At 40.8% G+C, this 17274-nt stretch overlaps 3 protein-coding genes and 1 non-coding gene across 5 annotated transcripts; 2 read left to right on the top strand and 2 right to left on the bottom strand.

Moving 5' to 3' along the window:
- Positions 1–71: 71 nt before the first annotated feature.
- LOC135676253 (transcription factor bHLH144-like) lies at positions 72–2519 on the bottom strand. Of its 2 annotated transcripts, none has more exons than XM_065187214.1 (4): positions 1637–2519; positions 1444–1554; positions 1188–1346; positions 72–1080 (listed from the first exon to the last, which is right to left on the bottom strand). In XM_065187214.1, the coding sequence occupies exon 4, from the start codon at positions 866–868 to the stop codon at positions 218–220; it is 651 nt and encodes a 216-aa protein (XP_065043286.1). In that variant the 5' UTR covers positions 869–1080; positions 1188–1346; positions 1444–1554; positions 1637–2519; the 3' UTR covers positions 72–217. The 2 variants fall into 2 exon arrangements, with proteins under 2 accessions (XP_065043286.1, XP_065043285.1); XM_065187213.1 differs by having other exon boundaries at positions 1735–2519.
- A 1404-nt stretch (positions 2520–3923) lies between these two features.
- TRNAA-CGC (transfer RNA alanine (anticodon CGC)) lies at positions 3924–3996 on the bottom strand. Its single transcript has one exon. It is a non-coding gene; the product is annotated as a tRNA-Ala (tRNA).
- A 573-nt stretch (positions 3997–4569) lies between these two features.
- Positions 4570–6801, top strand: LOC135676251 (cytochrome P450 CYP72A616-like). The gene is made up of 6 exons (XM_065187210.1): positions 4570–4924; positions 5011–5138; positions 5209–5429; positions 5515–5759; positions 5849–6221; positions 6296–6801. The coding sequence occupies exons 1-6, from the start codon at positions 4773–4775 to the stop codon at positions 6719–6721; spliced, it is 1545 nt and encodes a 514-aa protein (XP_065043282.1). The 5' UTR covers positions 4570–4772; the 3' UTR covers positions 6722–6801.
- A 657-nt stretch (positions 6802–7458) lies between these two features.
- On the top strand, positions 7459–15093 carry LOC135676250 (protein MEI2-like 2). Its single transcript, XM_065187208.1, has 13 exons — positions 7459–7700; positions 9505–9548; positions 9658–9774; positions 9864–10333; positions 10894–11052; positions 11135–11251; positions 11359–11510; positions 11895–11986; positions 12096–13059; positions 13153–13237; positions 13319–13387; positions 13547–13726; positions 14483–15093. The coding sequence occupies exons 2-13, from the start codon at positions 9515–9517 to the stop codon at positions 14615–14617; spliced, it is 2574 nt and encodes an 857-aa protein (XP_065043280.1). The 5' UTR covers positions 7459–7700; positions 9505–9514; the 3' UTR covers positions 14618–15093.
- Positions 15094–17274: the final 2181 nt, after the last annotated feature.

Below are 17274 nucleotides of genomic sequence, written 5' to 3'. Positions count from 1 at the left end.
TGCGTCGTTCTCACCGAGATTTTGTTAGCCGAGTGTTCTCTCAAGATTACCACCAGCATGACGAGAAGATATCTTCAAACAGAGTGGTCCTTAGAACTAAAGCGTGGATCTGTAATGCCACATCAAACATCCGCAAATGCTTCCACCAAACAATGGCCTACAACAGAACCAAAACCAAAACCTGAACTCATCTCCGTCGATCGTTGCCATCAATCTTTCAGTGGTCGAGGTGCTTCATCCCGAGCTTCTTCACTTCAACTTTGAGAGACTTCAGATACTTGACAGCCTCGTCGAGAACAGCAGGAGTATCCATGCGATCACCGCAGGGAATGATGCCCTTGAGTGTCTTGACCATCTTCTTCATTTTCTCCCTTTTGTGGCTACTACTGCCGACGTTGCCGGAGACTTGTTTCTTGGAGGAAGCGGACTTGGGTCGCGACGAGCATGCAGTATCCGGCGAGCTGCTTCCCCAGCTGCCCGGCGTCCTCCCGGTGCTGACTACATCATCGTCTTCGCCTTCTTCGGAACTCAGCAACGCATCGATATCTTCGGCGTCCTCGTCATCGTCTCTGTACGCGCTTTTGCCAGCCTCGTAGGCATGGCTTCCATGGACATCGAGCCCCGGAGAGCCCAACTTGTGGGCCAGGGAAGGATGGAACATGACCCGGCTCCTGTGGCATGTCTGGTCAAAGATGACAAAGTTCCTGGGGCAGGTTTCAGATGGCTGGAACTCGATGTTGTTCAGCGGAGAAGGGAAGTCATGATGATGCTCGTGCCCTGCGACAGTGGAGTCGAAGCCATAGCCGCTCACATCATACGCGTCCTCAGGCGGAGCCTTCCCAGCAAAATATCTTGGGTTCCTCTGCATTGCGCCTCGCCGTCAGTGGGAACGAACCGATGACGATGAGCAGGGAATGACGCTCGAGGACCGAACGCTTATCTGATTAGCTCTTCCTCGATGAGAGCCTTGTGACAGAACAAGAAACAAGAACACAGAAGCAGACTGCAGATCCGACTTGCTTTCGACGCTAAGCTTTCCACCTACGTAACAGGCTTAAGCAACTGGCGGAAGTACTCAGCCTGCCACATCCCAAAGAAAGGGATTAATGGCACTGTGGCAATCTGCTTTCAGTAGAAGATTATCGAACATGAATTCACCACCACGAAAGGTTTGTCATGGAGACTACCTGACAAACTTGCAGCAATTGAGAATAAGCAATGATCCTCACGCTCATTATGATCTCCGAAACCTTGGTTGCTGTTTGGTGTCCCTTCAGATTGACTTCAATGTGCATTCCCAATTTTCTCCCGGGAACAGCGATCCTCCCTCGAGTATCCCAGCTCAGCTGTCGAGAATTCACCAGATCAGCACAAACTCTTTATGCTTTTAACAGGAGGGCACAAAGAATCAGCAGGATGATGCAGAGAAGAATGGACAGAGACCTTCACACGATGACACCAAAGCAGACGACCAAGGGAACGCACTCCCCGTAGAAGTCAGCAGCCGCCGACGCCCACGGCATGCTTGCAGGCTTGATCTCGAATCCTCAGGTCCTGCAGACGAACGATTAATGCAAGCAGCAGCTCAGCTGCTAAGCACAATATAAACCACCACGGGATAGAGAAGGAAACCAACCCACGCATGCAGCAAGCTCAATCTAAGAAGCCCGAAGAGGACGCGAGAGAAGCAAATCCCACGCGGCCAAAAGAGATAAGATATAGAGGGAGACTCACGGGGTGATTTCTGCACGGGTCAATGCAAACCAACGAGATCCAGCTGAGATCACGAGTACCAGAAGCAGGAGTAGCCAGAGACAGGGGAGGGGAGTTCGATGCCCTACGAGGCCTATATGGATTGGGTCGGTGGCTTGGACTGTGAAGCCCCCTTCTTACTGCTCCCCTCTATATATATCTCGACGTCTCTGTCTCTTTCTTCTTCCTTTCGAGGTAGCTAATGATGGGAGGTTCCAAAGCCATGATCTCCTTCCTGCGCTTTCATTAAGACGGAGGCAGAGCAATCGATGAGGCGTGGAGGCAGGGTGGGTGGATGTGCGTCTGCGTGCGCTCGCCCGCTTCGTCTTGATTGCGCGTGATGCTCCTCCATCCGATGCCGAAGCATTTGAAGTGGACGCCTTTTTGCCTTCCTCTCTCTCCCGTTCCGCTCGTTCCTGTCGTCGGATCGTTGGAGGAGGGGAAGGAAGCCGTCGGATCCCAGGGGCCCGTTCGAGGACTCGGGGAACTGCAGAGGGAGGGCGGGAGATGGTGGCGATTCCTATTTGCTACGGCATTCGGGTACATGTGATGGTGGCCGGGGGCAGGCCATCATTTGGGTGCGGTGTTATCATCATGCGGTCTGCAGCGGGTGAGGGGGAGAGTTAATAGGAGTGTGTGTGGGGGGAGGGACAGCGAGGCCTACGGAGCACGCGTGGGCAGTTCCATTTGCGGTGAACGGTGAACCAACCGACCAACCAGGCCGTGCCGCCGTAGGGCGGGGGGCGATGGCTGTCGTCTCTCTCCGTAATCGATGTCCCGGTTCCCCAGCATGATCTCCCCCGTTCTTGTGATGATGGCAGGTGATCCTCTGCTCGTGCTTATGGGATTAGTGTTCAGAGTTTAATATAACGCATTTACTTTACGATGAGTGGTCCCGATGACCTCACAAGTGGCCCCCTTTTCTTGAGTCAGGCTTGTGAGAGCGCCGCGTCTGATGAGAACCGACCGGGGACGGATCTTTGGTACGCTTATCTGAGCTCCTTGTTGGCGGTAACTTGGACATAAATTGGGCCTAAATGGGCTGAGACTTTCGGATCACGAAGGTATGGGCTTAGCCCAATTCACTAGTTGCTTATAACTGCATTTTTTTTTTATATTTTATCATTATCACGAGAATAAAATTATCTTAATGTTTTTAAAAGAATTCCTAATATGGAAAAAATTTCTAATTTTGAGTATTTTTCACAAATCATCTCAACTCTGAAAATTGCATATATTTCACCCTTGATGGTATGAAATAGATTTTTTTACCTTTTATCTTTGTCGAATCCATCGTTGTCTTCATCTTGTATTGTATCGCTTGTAACCCATTCGTCCTCTATTTAAATTTTTTTTAAAAAAATTTGATAAATTCCCTAAAAAAAATTTACTTTAAAATTTTTGTATATATCATCTTAATTTTGAAAAATCCTCATATTTCATCATTATCTTTGCCTACACAGCCTTATGTCTCCTTCTTCCTTGCGTGAGGGAAATGCAAATAAGAGGTTGATGACTTCGATAATAACAAAGGGCAAATATCATTTTACGGAAAAAGACGTTCTATGAATTTTTTTTAATTGAGATCTTTTATGAAAAACATTAAATTCGAGTTTTTTTAAATTAAAAAATATATAGGAGGTCTAAAAGAATGAATAAATTTAATATGTTTATCAAAGTACATTTATTTATCTAATGTGGCACTCGAATCGAGAGGAAATATGATAGTCTTTATGATATTTTTAGTTAGAAATATAAATCATCATACAATCAAACATGAGACTTTATTAGAGTAGAAGAATCCATTGATGATGGACAGATACAAAGGCATGATTACAGTTTGGTATAGTCGTATACAAAAACTCTCCTCGAACATCTCCGTGCAGGCAGTAAATTCTCACATTTATTCCTCTAAATTTAATTGAGTCCGAAATGTAAAAAGTTACCTATATCACATTATAATTAATCTCCCTATGTTGCAAATAATAAAAACATCTTATATATTATTTTTATAAATTTCTCAATTAAAAAATATTAATTTTAATCACAAGAGAACTGAATGTCTTTAATATTTGAAGTTGATATGTATTTTATGGTTCATGATGAGCGTTTTCTCCAATTAACCGGAGAACATTAAATTACAAAACAAAAAAATAAAAAAACAAAAAATTTGGAGACGCGGGGAATCGAACCCCGTGCCTCTCGCATGCGAAGCGAGCGCTCTACCATATGAGCTACGTCCCCATTACATCAATAAGTGTTTCCAGCTTTTAATATATCTTAATAATAAAATATTATATATTTTTTTATTTAAACAATACTGAATAAGACGATTCTCGAGGTTACCACTTATCAATTTTATTTGTCCCATATTATTAATTTTATATTTTTTTAATAATCCCACATCGTTAGTTAGTTAATTTTTAAAGCCTAAAATTAGTATAAATAAACATCTCCTTTAAACCTATGAAATCATAAAAAAAAAAAAAAATCTTTAAGCATTGTGAAGGTATGATATTTTTGATTTTATCGGTTGGTTAATTCATTAAAATCAATTCTAATGATAATTTGTCGTCACAACAAGTCAAAGTGACGGTGAGTTGTTAAGGTGACCGACTGTCGCTGATGGTCCAACTCATAAATGTGATGAACGTGTTCATGTCGATCACTGTATATGTTACAGATCTTCCGTGGCGAGCACGCATCTCGGAGCTGCATCAGTCGCATGGCATCACCAACTCCAGATACTCATGAGCTGGTAGCCATCACTCCATGAAAGATAAATAAGCTACAGGAGGTCGTAGGTTTGGAATTGGAAGCCATAGGCCGTTGTTCCTCGTCGGCGTTCCTTGGTCTCCAAGGCAGTGTGGAAATCCGCGTGCAAATTTTGGAATACAGGCAACAGGTCAAACAAGATGCTGTGTTCCAGAGCATTAGCGTCTTGGGGATTTGGTGGCTTATAAGTCATTGTCCATCCCCTTATCCCGGTGTCCCAACCGAGGAGAACAGAGGGAGGAGGAATGATGGCAGAGATGCTCCGTCTTGCTCTACTTGCATGCTCACTCGCTGTGCTTCTCTTCTCTTGCTTCAAGGTGGCATACTCCCTGTGGTGGAAGCCCAAGGCATTGGAAAGGCATTTGAGGCAGCAAGGCATCAGAGGCAACCCTTACAGGTACGGAACACTGAATCAGAAGGTTGAACCTTCGTAATCGCTTCCTTGCTGAATGCTGAATGCTGCTGCTGCTGGTCTGATAACAGGTTCTTTTATGGGGACCTGAAGGATGACATGCACGCCAGAATTATAGCCTCGTCCAAGCCAATGGATTTGTCCCACCAGTTCGTTCCTCGTGTTGCTCCCCTTTTGCATCAGATAGTTCAGAAATATGGTAAGTCTGCTCAAGCAAACACATGGGTTCTGCCGCATGTTTGTGGTCTGATACTTGGTGTGTTGCACAGGAAAGATATCTGTTGTTTGGATTGGAACGACACCCAGAGTGATCATTTATGACCCGGAGTTGATGACGAAAGTGCTACTTGATCGAATGCAACAGTTTCGAAAGTCTCGTCTCAACCCTCTTGTAAAGCTTATAGGCATGGGGGTGCCTACGCTCGACGGAGAGGAATGGGCCAGACGGAGAAGGGTCATCAACCCTGCATTCCATCTCGAGAAACTGAAGGTTTGTATTCCATCCCCTCGGTCTTCGACGAACACCAATCACTAGCTTAATCTTGACAGAGTCGACATCACATCCACGACTGCAGGAAATGGCGCCTGCATTCCTGAAAAGCTGCGTCGATATGGTAGAGAGATGGCGGAACTTAACCAGCCCTGAAGGATCTTGCGAAGTCGATGTATGGAGCGAATTCCAGAATCTGACAGCGGATATCATATCTCGAACGGCTTTCGGGAGTAGCTACAAGGAAGGCAAGAAGATATTTGAACTACAGAAGGAGCAAGCTGTTCTGGTGATGGAAGGAGCTCGGGCTCCATATGTTCCAGGCTTCAGGTGAATCCCCTACAGCTTCGTGCTTGATACAAGATGATATATACAGAGTTCAAATCACTTGTCCTCACGAGATACCATCATTTGCACAGATTCGTACCAACCGCGAAGAACAAAAGGAGAATGCACATACACAGGGAGATCAAGAGCATGTTAATGGATATGATCAACAAAAAATTAGACTCTATTGCGAAGGGCGAATCCACCGCTGATGATTTGCTAGGCTTGCTGGTGCAATATAGCAACGACAAGGATCACGGCAATTGCAGCATTACAACTGACGATGTGATCGAGGAATGCAAGCTCTTTTACTTTGCCGGCCAAGAGACGACATCGGTGCTGTTGACATGGACATTGATTCTTCTATCCATTTACCCAACATGGCAGCAGAGAGCACGAGAAGAAGTTGTGAGCGTCTGCGGCAAGAATTCGCCTGACTTCGAGTCTACAAGCCGCCTAAAGACTGTAAGAAGAGAAGCCCTTTACATCTTTATACTGGCACTCTGGGTTTCATTGATTGAGGTCATCTTTTTGCTCAGGTAACCATGATATTGCATGAGGTTTTGAGGTTGTATCCGCCTGCGACTGGCATTCTCCGGCGAACCATCAAGACCACAAAATTGGGAGGCTTCTCATTCCCTGCTGGAATTGAGCTTTTCCTGCCCATACTCCTCATCCACCATGACCGAGAAACATGGGGGGAAGATGCAGAAGAGTTCAAACCGGAGAGATTCTCAGAAGGTGTTTCGAAGGCATCAAGGACTCCAAATGCGTTCGTTCCTTTCGGATGGGGTCCAAGGATTTGTTTGGGCCAGAGCTTTGCCATGATAGAAGCAAAGATGGCTTTGGCTTGCGTTCTCCAGCATTTCTCCTTTGAACTGTCACCTTCCTACGCCCATGCCCCTCACGATGTCGTCACTCTGCAACCACAGTCTGGAGCTCAACTTATCCTACATCAACTCTGAGACCACAGGATCGCTCTCTTATATCATTATTATGGAGTCATGGGCGGTCGAATTAGATAAACTAGTATATTTTCTCGACATCTTATGCTGATATAAAAGTTGTTCTGCCAAGAAAATGACGAGCCTTGAAAAGAGTAGAATCCAGACAACAGAGCGTCATTATTGGTAGTACTGAAGTCGCTTCACCAGACCACGGTTGACTTGGTCAAGCGTACAAGTCGTCGATCCGATCCGACACGGAACTTAGTAGGGCCAGCCCGATATCCGCCACGTGTCTTTAAGCTTCCGCCAAAACGGGCCGATTCGGCCCATTTGAGCCGCCCCACGACAATAACAATAAATGAAGTCACCCAAATGATTAGACCACGCTCGATCGCATTCACATTGGGCCATTCAATTACATCATCATCATCATTAATGTGATTGGATTATATGGCATTATCCAAATCCATGTGATGTGTAGCATTAACCCTCCACCACGCTCGTCGGCGGTAATCTCGAAATTAGACGCGCCACCCATGTCACGATTCTATTCATTCCATCCGCGGGATGAAGATCTAAACGGATCGATCCCACAGGTACGGAGCGAGCGAAGCGAGAGGCGCAGGCAGTACAGTGGGCGACGGTCTTGGTGGCGTCAACGGACTTCAAGTTCCATTCAAAAACAGTTGAGAATTGCGGCGCACTAAATGGACGATCATTCCAATCAATCATCGCTTTCCATATCCTTTTGCTCTCCTTGTCGAAGGGGAAGAGGGGACGCACCTCCGCAGCAATAATAGAGGCGGAACGAGAGGGGGCGACCGGTTCCTCTTTCCTGGGTTTCGCTCTTGATTTCGGCCGATTGGGGTGGATCTCCCTGTCGGTTATGCTGGGACTCCTGGGTCGAACTCGGTGGAATTGCGCCCCCGGTATTCGCTTCTGTTTTGGAGGAATCTAGGGTCACCTCTGACGCGGATCTGAGTGGTTGCGTTGCTTGGTAAGGGTCTGCTCCGCCTTTGTTCTGTTATTTGCTTCGATTCTTGTGTTGGGTTTGAGATGTAATGTGTTGATAAGTTGGATCCTTTGTTGCTTAAGACGTGAAATAAAGGTAAATGCGTGCATTGTCAGGGTTCTTCTGGATTGTAATTTGGTGCAGATGTGCCGAAGGACGGCTGACATCTATCTTAATTTGAATGCCACGTTCAGCTCTTTTGTATTAGTAGTTGGATCACTGCTTACCCGTTGCTGATCGAACAAGGTTGCACTGTAATTTATGGTTCCATGCATTTGATGTCCTATGACTTTGGTGAACCAGTATTTGTTGACGGCCATATTTGATTGTCAATTTTGTGGTACATACTTTATGAAGTTGGGAGATGATCACATGGTAGATTAACCATTTCAATTGTGTGATCCCTGTCTTGGCGTGGCACAAGTTAATTGGTATTGTCAGTGTCAAAAATGATCGTCAACCTGACACTATGAAGTTGATCCGACCTGATCCGTTTTTCGAATGTTGTTGTATTTACAAATCAAATTCCTGTGGATATGTCTGCGCTGGCTATCCTTCCTCGTCTCGCTTCCTTAAGAGTGGATTCCATCAAAGTCGAGGAATCCTATAAAAATATTTAGTGGCATGTCCGACAAAATCCCTTTGATGTTTAAATCAACGAATGGATGAAGGAAGTGAGTTTAGTTTGGAAAGTTCAAAGGTGAGAGCATCCCTGGAGGAGAGCCCAAGTTGGGTATCCACAGGGAATATTTCCTTTTAGATATTATACTGATTGGGCACTCTTAGGTGCTGACTGTGCATGCTTATGCGACTCTACCCAATCATTATATTGACTGAGTCTTTGAGTCTTCGAGGCCAATTGGGTGACAGGTGTAAAGTCATGATTGGTTGTCTATAATCTGACTAGATGCCACATGCCGAGTTCCAATTAGTTGTCAATTCTAGTTACATTATGTGTCAACAATTAATTAAAGTTTCCTATCTTGAACCTCAGATAAGTTATTGTTTAAATATTTTTAATTTAAAATAAAAACGAAAACAAAATTAAGATTTCTTACAGTATTCAATGCCCACCTTAACCCCTGTTTATACTGGTGAACTCCTCTCCTTTTCTTGATTTTGGGATAAGTTTGGAATTATTTAATTATTATTTTAAATATTTAATATCTCATGCCTTTATGATATTAATCAATTTATATTTCGAATGTGAAGAAAGATAATGCATGTTTAAAATTCAAGTAATTGTTTTGATATTGTATCCTGACATAAAAAATTGATGTTAGGAATTCACGTCTGGAATGATGATTTGGCACTAATGATTCATATGTCTGATAGAGTTTTTGCTTTACTCATAAATAGGTGATTTGATCTATGTTGTAATAAATTTGTAAGTGATTGAGAAAAAAAATATGTAGTTATGAATTTCTGAAGAGGCGTTGAAGCATGGTGTGAATTTTTTTAACATAGAGATACCTTGGATCGGGATATAACGGTATTTTTCTAGGTTCTTAAGAATTCTTATGTTAGAAGAATCTTCCAAACAATTTCTGAAGGGCCATGGAGTGCCCATATGTTGAACTGAACCATGAAATGTATGTATGTTCAATGTTGAAGTGAACAATCTGAAGATGGTAGTTTTTTTTTTTCTTTCATGGTCCTTTCATAAGACTCCTGTTGGGAAATATGTAGTATAACAGTGTTGTATTATTCTCTCGGTGCATGTGTTGCACAAAACTTTGCCTTCCAAATCTATCTTTATTACCATCTGTGTTTCATTGTGATGCTGTAGGGTAAGTACAATGGAGCCGGCCTCGGAGAATTCTGTCCCGATATGTAAGTAAATTTGAGACTTTCTTTGATTAAGTTGGTCAGTAATGCTTCTTTTACCCAAAACTGACTGTATCCTTTTGAATCTTCTTTCACCCATATCTCTAATCTGTAGGGACTGCGAGGAAGGCTGAAAATGCATGGGTTATTCCATCCAGCTCCAATGCACTTTATGTATCAAGTGATGTTAGCCTGTTCTCAAGCTCATTGCCTGTGCTTCGTCATGATAAATGTATGCTTCTCTCTTTTTTTTTTAAACATTCCATAACTTGTGACTAGTGTCTACTAAACTAACACTACAGATCTTGTTTTGTCATTCAGTGAACTTTAGAGATTCACATGTTGGTATTCAATCAACCGTCAATGCAGCTTCTAAATTGAAAAAGCTGAACAATGATATGGAGGGCAAGGATCCCTTGGATGATCTTGACCTTCAAGAGATTGGGGTCATGTTACCTGATGATGAAGAAGCTCTTTTGTCTGGCATAATGGATGATTTTGACCTTAATGGGTTACCTGGTCAAGTTGATGAGTTGGAAGATTATGATCTATTTGGCAGTGTAGGAGGTATGGAATTGGATTCTGATCCTACAGAAAGCATTGCAATTGGTGTGGCAAAGTCAAGTGTCTCTGATGGGTCTTTAGGCAATGGGTTTAATCAGTACAGTCTTCCTAATGGTGTCGGGACTATTTCGGGGGAGCACCCGTATGGTGAGCATCCTTCGAGAACCCTATTCGTGCGGAACATCAACAGTAATGTTGAAGACTCTGAATTACAGCTGCTCTTTGAGGTAATTGTTTGTGTTTTTGTTGTATAGCTTTTTCTGCTATCAGTCTGCTTCAGCTCATTTGTAGCTTAATTTTTAGTTGCAAGGATAAATAAATTGATTTTGATGAATATTACGCACAAGATTTAAGATTGGTTATTCCTTGTGGTTTATGTCTTGTTAATGTATATTTCCCAATTGTTTAAGTGGTGCTAATATTGAAGCATATTTGCTATGTGTCAGTATCCATGCTGCCGAGATTTCTAATTTTAATAAGAAGATTCTTGCTTTTATTTATATAATACCCATTATAGTTGTGAAATGTATCCATGAAGTGGATAAGAGTATGCATTTTACTATGTTGGAATTAAGCGGTGGACTTCTTGTTGTTTGAGCGAAGATTACGTGAATTTATTGTCTACGTTCATGCATGATGGCAATAATTTGAATGATTTCGTGAGCAATGCTAGATTGATGGCCTCATATGGAATATTATATTAAATCATATTTTTCATATTTCCTTCCTATTCTAGAACTTTGTTTCTGAACTTTTTCCTGACATTTGATCATATCTGTTCTTTCAGCAATACGGAGACATTCGAAGTCTTTATACTGCATGTAAGCATAGGGGATTTGTGATGATATCTTACTATGATATACGATCTGCTCGATCTGCCATGCGTGCATTACAGAACAAGCCCTTAAGACGGAGAAAGCTTGACATACATTTTTCAATCCCAAAGGTCTGACTAGAGATAACTTTTTTGTTCTATTTTACCATCATTTAATTTCTATCACTTGATCATATTCTGTCCTAATTTATAGGATAACCCATCGGACAAAGATATGAACCAAGGAACTCTTGTGATATTCAATTTGGAACATTCAGTTTCTAATGATGACCTTAAGCAAATATTTGGGGCATATGGGGAAGTTAAAGAGGTGGGAAGTTTCTTCTTCAATATTGTTTATGGAAGATATTGATATTCACATAAGGTTACACATCACTCAGGTTTTTGCTAAGATGTTGCTTATTTACTATTAAGCAGATAAGGGAGACTCCTCACAAACGGCACCACAAATTTATTGAGTTTTATGATGTTAGAGCAGCAGAAGCTGCCCTTCGGTCATTGAACAAGAGTGACATAGCTGGCAAACGGATAAAGTTGGAACCCAGCCGTCCTGGTGGATCTCGTAGGAGGTATGTGTATGACATTGTTTGCGGATATTTTTTGGGGAGAAATGCTATAGCTGTAGATTCTTTTACTTTAATCTGAACTATTACATTGTAGTTTGGATAAGTTCTTATGAGGTCCGAGGTTCTAGTTTCATGCCTTTTAACTTAAATCTTGATATTCACATGGAAGCAAAATCTCAATCATAAGTTTTTGTTAATTACATCTCAACCTGTTTCTATTGCTCCTTGTTAAAGGATGATATGGTTCGAATTGACAAAAATCATAATGTCTTCTTCTCTAATTGACAGTTTGGATGATTTGTTATTATTAATAGACATTTTTAAAATCAAATTTTCTGTGGAGCTCTTATTTTTCACTTTGTGCTAAAATTTCAATCTTCTAAACAGCTTGATGCAACAACTGACTCATGAGCTGGAACAGGATGAAACCAGAGTTTATCGGCATCACGGGGGCCTGTCCACTGCCAATTCGCCTCCAGGTATCTTGGTGACGTGTGCTCCAATTCATATCTATTGGTCTTTAATCTCTCTTGAATGGCAGGTCCATTCAATATGCCATCTTTGAACTGGATATCTCTTGAATGACAGGTCCATGGGCACAATTCAGTAGTCCAAATGATAACAATCCACTACAAATTTTTAGTAAGTCCCCTAGTGGTGCAGCAATGAGCCCTATTGGAAATAACGATATGTCTGGATTATCTTCTCTACTCTCTCCAAAGATATCTTCTGTGAAGATTGCGCCAATTGGGAAGGACCAAAATAGGGCCAGTCATCCTGACCAGATAAGCTCTAGCAGCAGTCCTTTTCTGGGAGGTGGATATCAACAGTCTCATTCCTTCCCAGATCACGGTCATGGAGTGCTGACTTCGACCCCAGGAAATTTAACTTCTTTTGGTCCTTCGACTCCAAATGCACCTGGTGTTGGAAGTCTGACTGGCCCACAGTTTCTATGGGGTAATTTGACTTCTTACATGGACAATGTGCAGTCTTCTTCTTGGCAGTCTCGAGCTACAGGAAGTTCAATCATGTCAAATGGACAAGGGCAAGCGCACAGCTTTCTCTATTCAAGCCATCATGGCTCATTCCTGGGGTCATCACACAATCAGCATCCACATCATGTTGGATCAGCTCCATCTGTTCCTTTCGTGAGGCAGTATGGATTTTTCCCCGAGTCACCAAAGACATCCTTGATGAACCAGGTCCCATTTCGAAACATTGGGATTAACCAAAATGGTGGTAGTTTACATATAAATATGACTCCTCGGGCCACAGTGAATGAAGGCATTATATCAGGAAATATGCCAGATAATAGTTCACCGAATGTGCGAATGATGCCCTCTCAGAGATTTGGACCTGTGCTCTTTCACAATGCTCCCTATTCTGGCCCAAGTTCCATTGGCATCAATGGTCTAGTTGATCGTAACCGCAGTCGGCGAGCTGACAACCCAGGGATCCAACTTGATAACAAGCAGTATCAGCTTGACTTGGAGAAAATCATTAAGGGGGAAGACACTCGAACAACGATAATGATAAAGAACATTCCAAATAAGTATGTATTTTAAAAAAAAAATCATAAAATGCTGTGCTGTTTTGCCAAGCATACAGAATTATGAACCTAATTTGGATATTAATTGTTCTCTAGGTACACCTCGAAGATGCTTTTAGCTGCAATAGATGAAACTCACAAAGGCGCTTATGACTTTTTGTACTTGCCAATTGATTTTAAGGTAATATGCACAAAAGTCAAACAACAGTGGTTTGATGATAATGCCTTATTGATCTAATCTAATGTCGATTCTTTCATGCAGAATAAATGCAATGTGGGTTATGCATTTATAAACATGGTTTCTCCTGCACACATAATATCCTTTTATGAGGTTTTATTCTGCTCCTTGCTTGCTTGTTCTGTTCTAGTTCGGACTACTTGCTAAATTCTAAAATGTTTATTAGTGGGAGAGGGAAGTTCGGTAGGGCATATCAAACAATAAAATCATGTGAACTAGGGAGCTTCGCTGAACCTCTATATATACTTGCAGGGATTCAATGGGAAGAAGTGGGAGAAGTTCAACAGTGAGAAGGTTGCCTCTCTGGCATATGCACGAATCCAGGGTCGAGCAGCACTTGTTGCCCACTTCCAGAACTCTAGCTTGATGAATGAAGATAAGAGATGTCGCCCTATTCTTTTTGATTCTGAGGGAGCAGAAGCTGGTGATCAGGTAAAAGTTCAAAAATCTCTTGGGAACTATATGGAATAGTTGTTTATAATATATGGGACGTATATAAGCTGAAAAATTGGTGGATAAGCAATTTTGCTAAGGCTACTAGAGAATATTGAATGCTACTGTATAATAAAACCTCATGTTTAGCTTATGGGATTGTTAGGGCTCACCTGACGTATTCCATGAATCAGGTGTATGTTTTGAGGCACTAATACCTAGTTTTCCTTTACAATCAATGTTATGCCATATGCTTAATGTCACACGAAATAATAATAATAATAATGCAATTGCCTGTGAGATATTTGATCAGGCACATGCTAAGGCGAGAATTAATATTTTTCTTTAGGCTGCTGCATATGAATTATTCAGAGAGTTGGCCCAATCAGTTGCATATATATTCATGCAGGCAAGCATGCAAAGAAATGCTTAACTTGAATCTCTCTTTATTTTTCCTAATTTTGTAAATTCCATGGTTAATGGATGAAATTGCCAAATAAGTAAAATGGTGTCTGAACAAAAATCTTTGATTATATTTCTTGAGCCATACCTCTTCAAATGAAATATTGCAAAGTGGAATTCTACTGAGACATTTATGGCCTTTGCTGTTTCGTATGTTGAATTTTCTCCATCCTAGATTGTAATATAACATTTTAAATAAAGATGCTTACTCCATTATTCGCAGAGCTTCTTCCTCGAGCAATCTTTAGTATAGTGTGGTGTAAATGATTGCTAATGGATTATAAGGTTTTGCAGGAACTCTTTCCATTAAGTAGTACACGTGTTCATCAAGAAGATAGGACTGTCAACCTACTTCAGAGTGCACAAGGAATCAGTCCAAATGGGAATCCAGAGAAGAGCGCCTTTTCTGCAACTAGTTCGGAGGACTAGAATTTCTTGGCAGCAACCATGTACCTGGAAATACAACCTTTCCTTGGTTGTTCCAAGTGTAGAATACAGTGAGGGGGGGGAAACTGCAGGTGCAATTGTATCAAAGGGTGTGTCCACTTTTGAACCCATGGATGCATCAAAGTTACCATTAATGGAAATAAGGGCAGGATCCTTTTTCTTTTTCTTTTCTTTCTTTTACAGATGATAGTATGATGTAAATAAATAAGGTTCAAGTGTATAGGGTGAGATGAGGCCAGTCTGCTGCTAGGCACATTGCTAACCTGCGGCGGCACCCTGGTCTTCTTTCTCTTCTTTCCGGGACCAAATTTATGTTCTCTCTCTAGGTGCAGAGTCGAAGAGTAGAATGAGTTCGGATGTCTTACTGTACGAAAATGATCTTAAATTTCCTGACCTACCAACAGTTAAGTATTGTAAGTGGTGGTATGTGCACATGAGGACTGCTTATTTCGGATCTTCGTTCTAAGTGGCGATTTATTTGTCCTCATGAATTTAATGTTTGGTACATTAGAGTGTGACAATTCATCTCTGCCTTTAAATAATACATATTCAGTGTTCGGATCGTTTTCTTATATAAATAATGATAACTTATCTTCATATAAATTTTTTTTGACACTGCTGTGATAGGAACACTTTAAGATGGCTGTGTTAGGAACAATTTAAGCATGTTTTTGTATTTGGAGCATAATGATCATATATATCACCTCTAATGCTTTCATTTATCGAACTGTCTGCCACCTCTGTGATCAACCTACATTCTTTGTGTGTTATCTATACCTTCATAAATAGTCACAGGCCATCTAAATTCTTTTTTATTCATGAAAAAAAAATAAAAAATCTAACACCATTATTATTGAGCTTCTTTACCACCACATCGTATCACCATTTTATCAAATAGTGAATTAAAAAAAAAAATCAAAGTTTTTGACACATCATAAACTATCATCCCATTTGCACATGTAAAAGTCAAAAGATCATCTCAGCTATAAGAGAATGTTTGCTATGATAGAGAATACTTATCTTTTTCTTATTTTTAGTCATACGTTATCGGCCTGAGAACCCTGGAATTATCAATATGAAGGATCCATATCAAAATAGAGAAGAAAGGTGAGTAGAGCTTCCGCTAAGTCTTCTTGATCAATATAAATGGGAAGGAGATCGTTATAATCGATTTCTTTTGATGTATGTACACTTTTGTTTCAGGGTGAGGTCGCCCTCTCTCCTACTAATCATGTTTGCCTAAGACAAACATATTTGTAGGGTAAAAAGGTAGCAAAGCTTCCAACACATCTTAAAGTATTACATTAGCATGCGATGCATTCACCCGAGGTAAAATAATCATTTGAAGCATCAAACATATCCCCAAGCATCTCATTCATATGCAATGCATCTACTTAGAATTAAATAGCATCATAAAGTATCACCTTTTATGAGCAATATATGGGCTCAAGATAAAAAAAACTGAAGCATTCAACGCATCCAAAAGTATCTTTTTGTGCAATGCATCTAACTTGAAGAAGAGGCATTACATTTGCTCAAGTTCAAAAAAATATCATCGCCATCAAGATGTCAATAACTTGACTTTTATTGTTAGAAAATATTAATAATCATTTTTATATGCCCCATGGTAGGGTATATAATATTTTCTTTTAGTTTCCATATTGATTGTGGATACTTTGGTGGTGTTATATCATCATTTTGTTACATAGGCATGCTTAGGTAGCGTCACATCTCAATCATGTTGACTAGCTCTCGAGGGTCAACATTTGTCTGATTGTTTGTCTATAATTTGACTAGATGTCAAATGTTGAGTCCTAATTGATTATCAATTTACACATCATCCCCACCATTATGCTTAAGGAGAATTATTTGTTCTTGTCATAGCATAATATACTTGAGAATGTCAGGATGTGTCAATTTAAATTTCTTGTGTAGGGAGTATTAGACATATGAGGGCATTATGGTATGTCAACTTAAATTATCACATAAAGATTATAGATTATATGATGTGGGATATTATGAGACCATTTAGGTGTGCTAACTTAAACTACCTACATATGAAGTATATGACGTAGGAGAGTATGAGAGTGTTCGAGTGTACTAACTTGAATCGCCTATTTAGGGATTTTATGATGTAAGAAAATATAAGAGTGTTTGGGCGTACTAACTTATATTGCCAATAAGAGTGTTTGGGCATGTTAACAAAACTATTTGTATTAGGAGTATTAGATGTAGAAGACATGATAGAGTGTGTCGACTAAACTTACCTACATAATAAGTATTAGATGCAAGAGACACATGAGGACATCGAGACATACCAATTTGAATTACTCATATAAGATATGTCAAATGAAAAAGACACAAGTATTGGGGTGTACCAACTCATATTGCTCATAAAGGAAAGTGCCGTACAAAGAAGATACACGAAGATATCAAAGTGTCGACATGACCTCTTTGCATAGGAAGTGTATCGAATGATGTGCAAGAACGTTAGGCATGCCAACTTGAAGTGTGTGTATACGAAATGTTAAACATAGTAAACACAAGATATCAAAACATGTTGATTTGAATTATATATACAAGGAAAAAAAAAGTGTTATACTTAGAAGATGGATAGATGAGGGTGTCGGGTTATATTA

The sequence above is a fragment of the Musa acuminata genome, chromosome BXJ1-6 (genome assembly GCF_036884655.1).
Source record: "Musa acuminata AAA Group cultivar baxijiao chromosome BXJ1-6, Cavendish_Baxijiao_AAA, whole genome shotgun sequence".
NCBI lineage: Eukaryota > Viridiplantae > Streptophyta > Magnoliopsida > Zingiberales > Musaceae > Musa > Musa acuminata.
The sequence above is the reverse complement of the archived record's forward strand: the minus strand, read 5'-3'. Positions and strand labels throughout refer to the sequence as shown.

Bases quoted from the DNA above. Each gene is read 5' to 3' on its own strand.
- LOC135676253 (XM_065187214.1), bottom strand. From the start codon at position 868: ATGCAGAGGAACCCAAGATATTTTGCTGGGAAGGCTCCGCCTGAGGAC.
- LOC135676251 (XM_065187210.1), top strand. From the start codon at position 4,773: ATGATGGCAGAGATGCTCCGTCTTGCTCTACTTGCATGCTCACTCGCT. The intron at 4,925-5,010 runs GTACGGAACACT...GTCTGATAACAG, and splicing joins ATCAGAGGCAACCCTTACAG to GTTCTTTTATGGGGACCTGA. The intron at 5,430-5,514 runs GTTTGTATTCCA...CCACGACTGCAG, and splicing joins TCCATCTCGAGAAACTGAAG to GAAATGGCGCCTGCATTCCT.
- LOC135676250 (XM_065187208.1), top strand. From the start codon at position 9,515: ATGGAGCCGGCCTCGGAGAATTCTGTCCCGATAT. The intron at 9,549-9,657 runs GTAAGTAAATTT...TCTAATCTGTAG, and splicing joins GGAGAATTCTGTCCCGATAT to GGACTGCGAGGAAGGCTGAA. The intron at 11,053-11,134 runs GTCTGACTAGAG...CCTAATTTATAG, and splicing joins TACATTTTTCAATCCCAAAG to GATAACCCATCGGACAAAGA.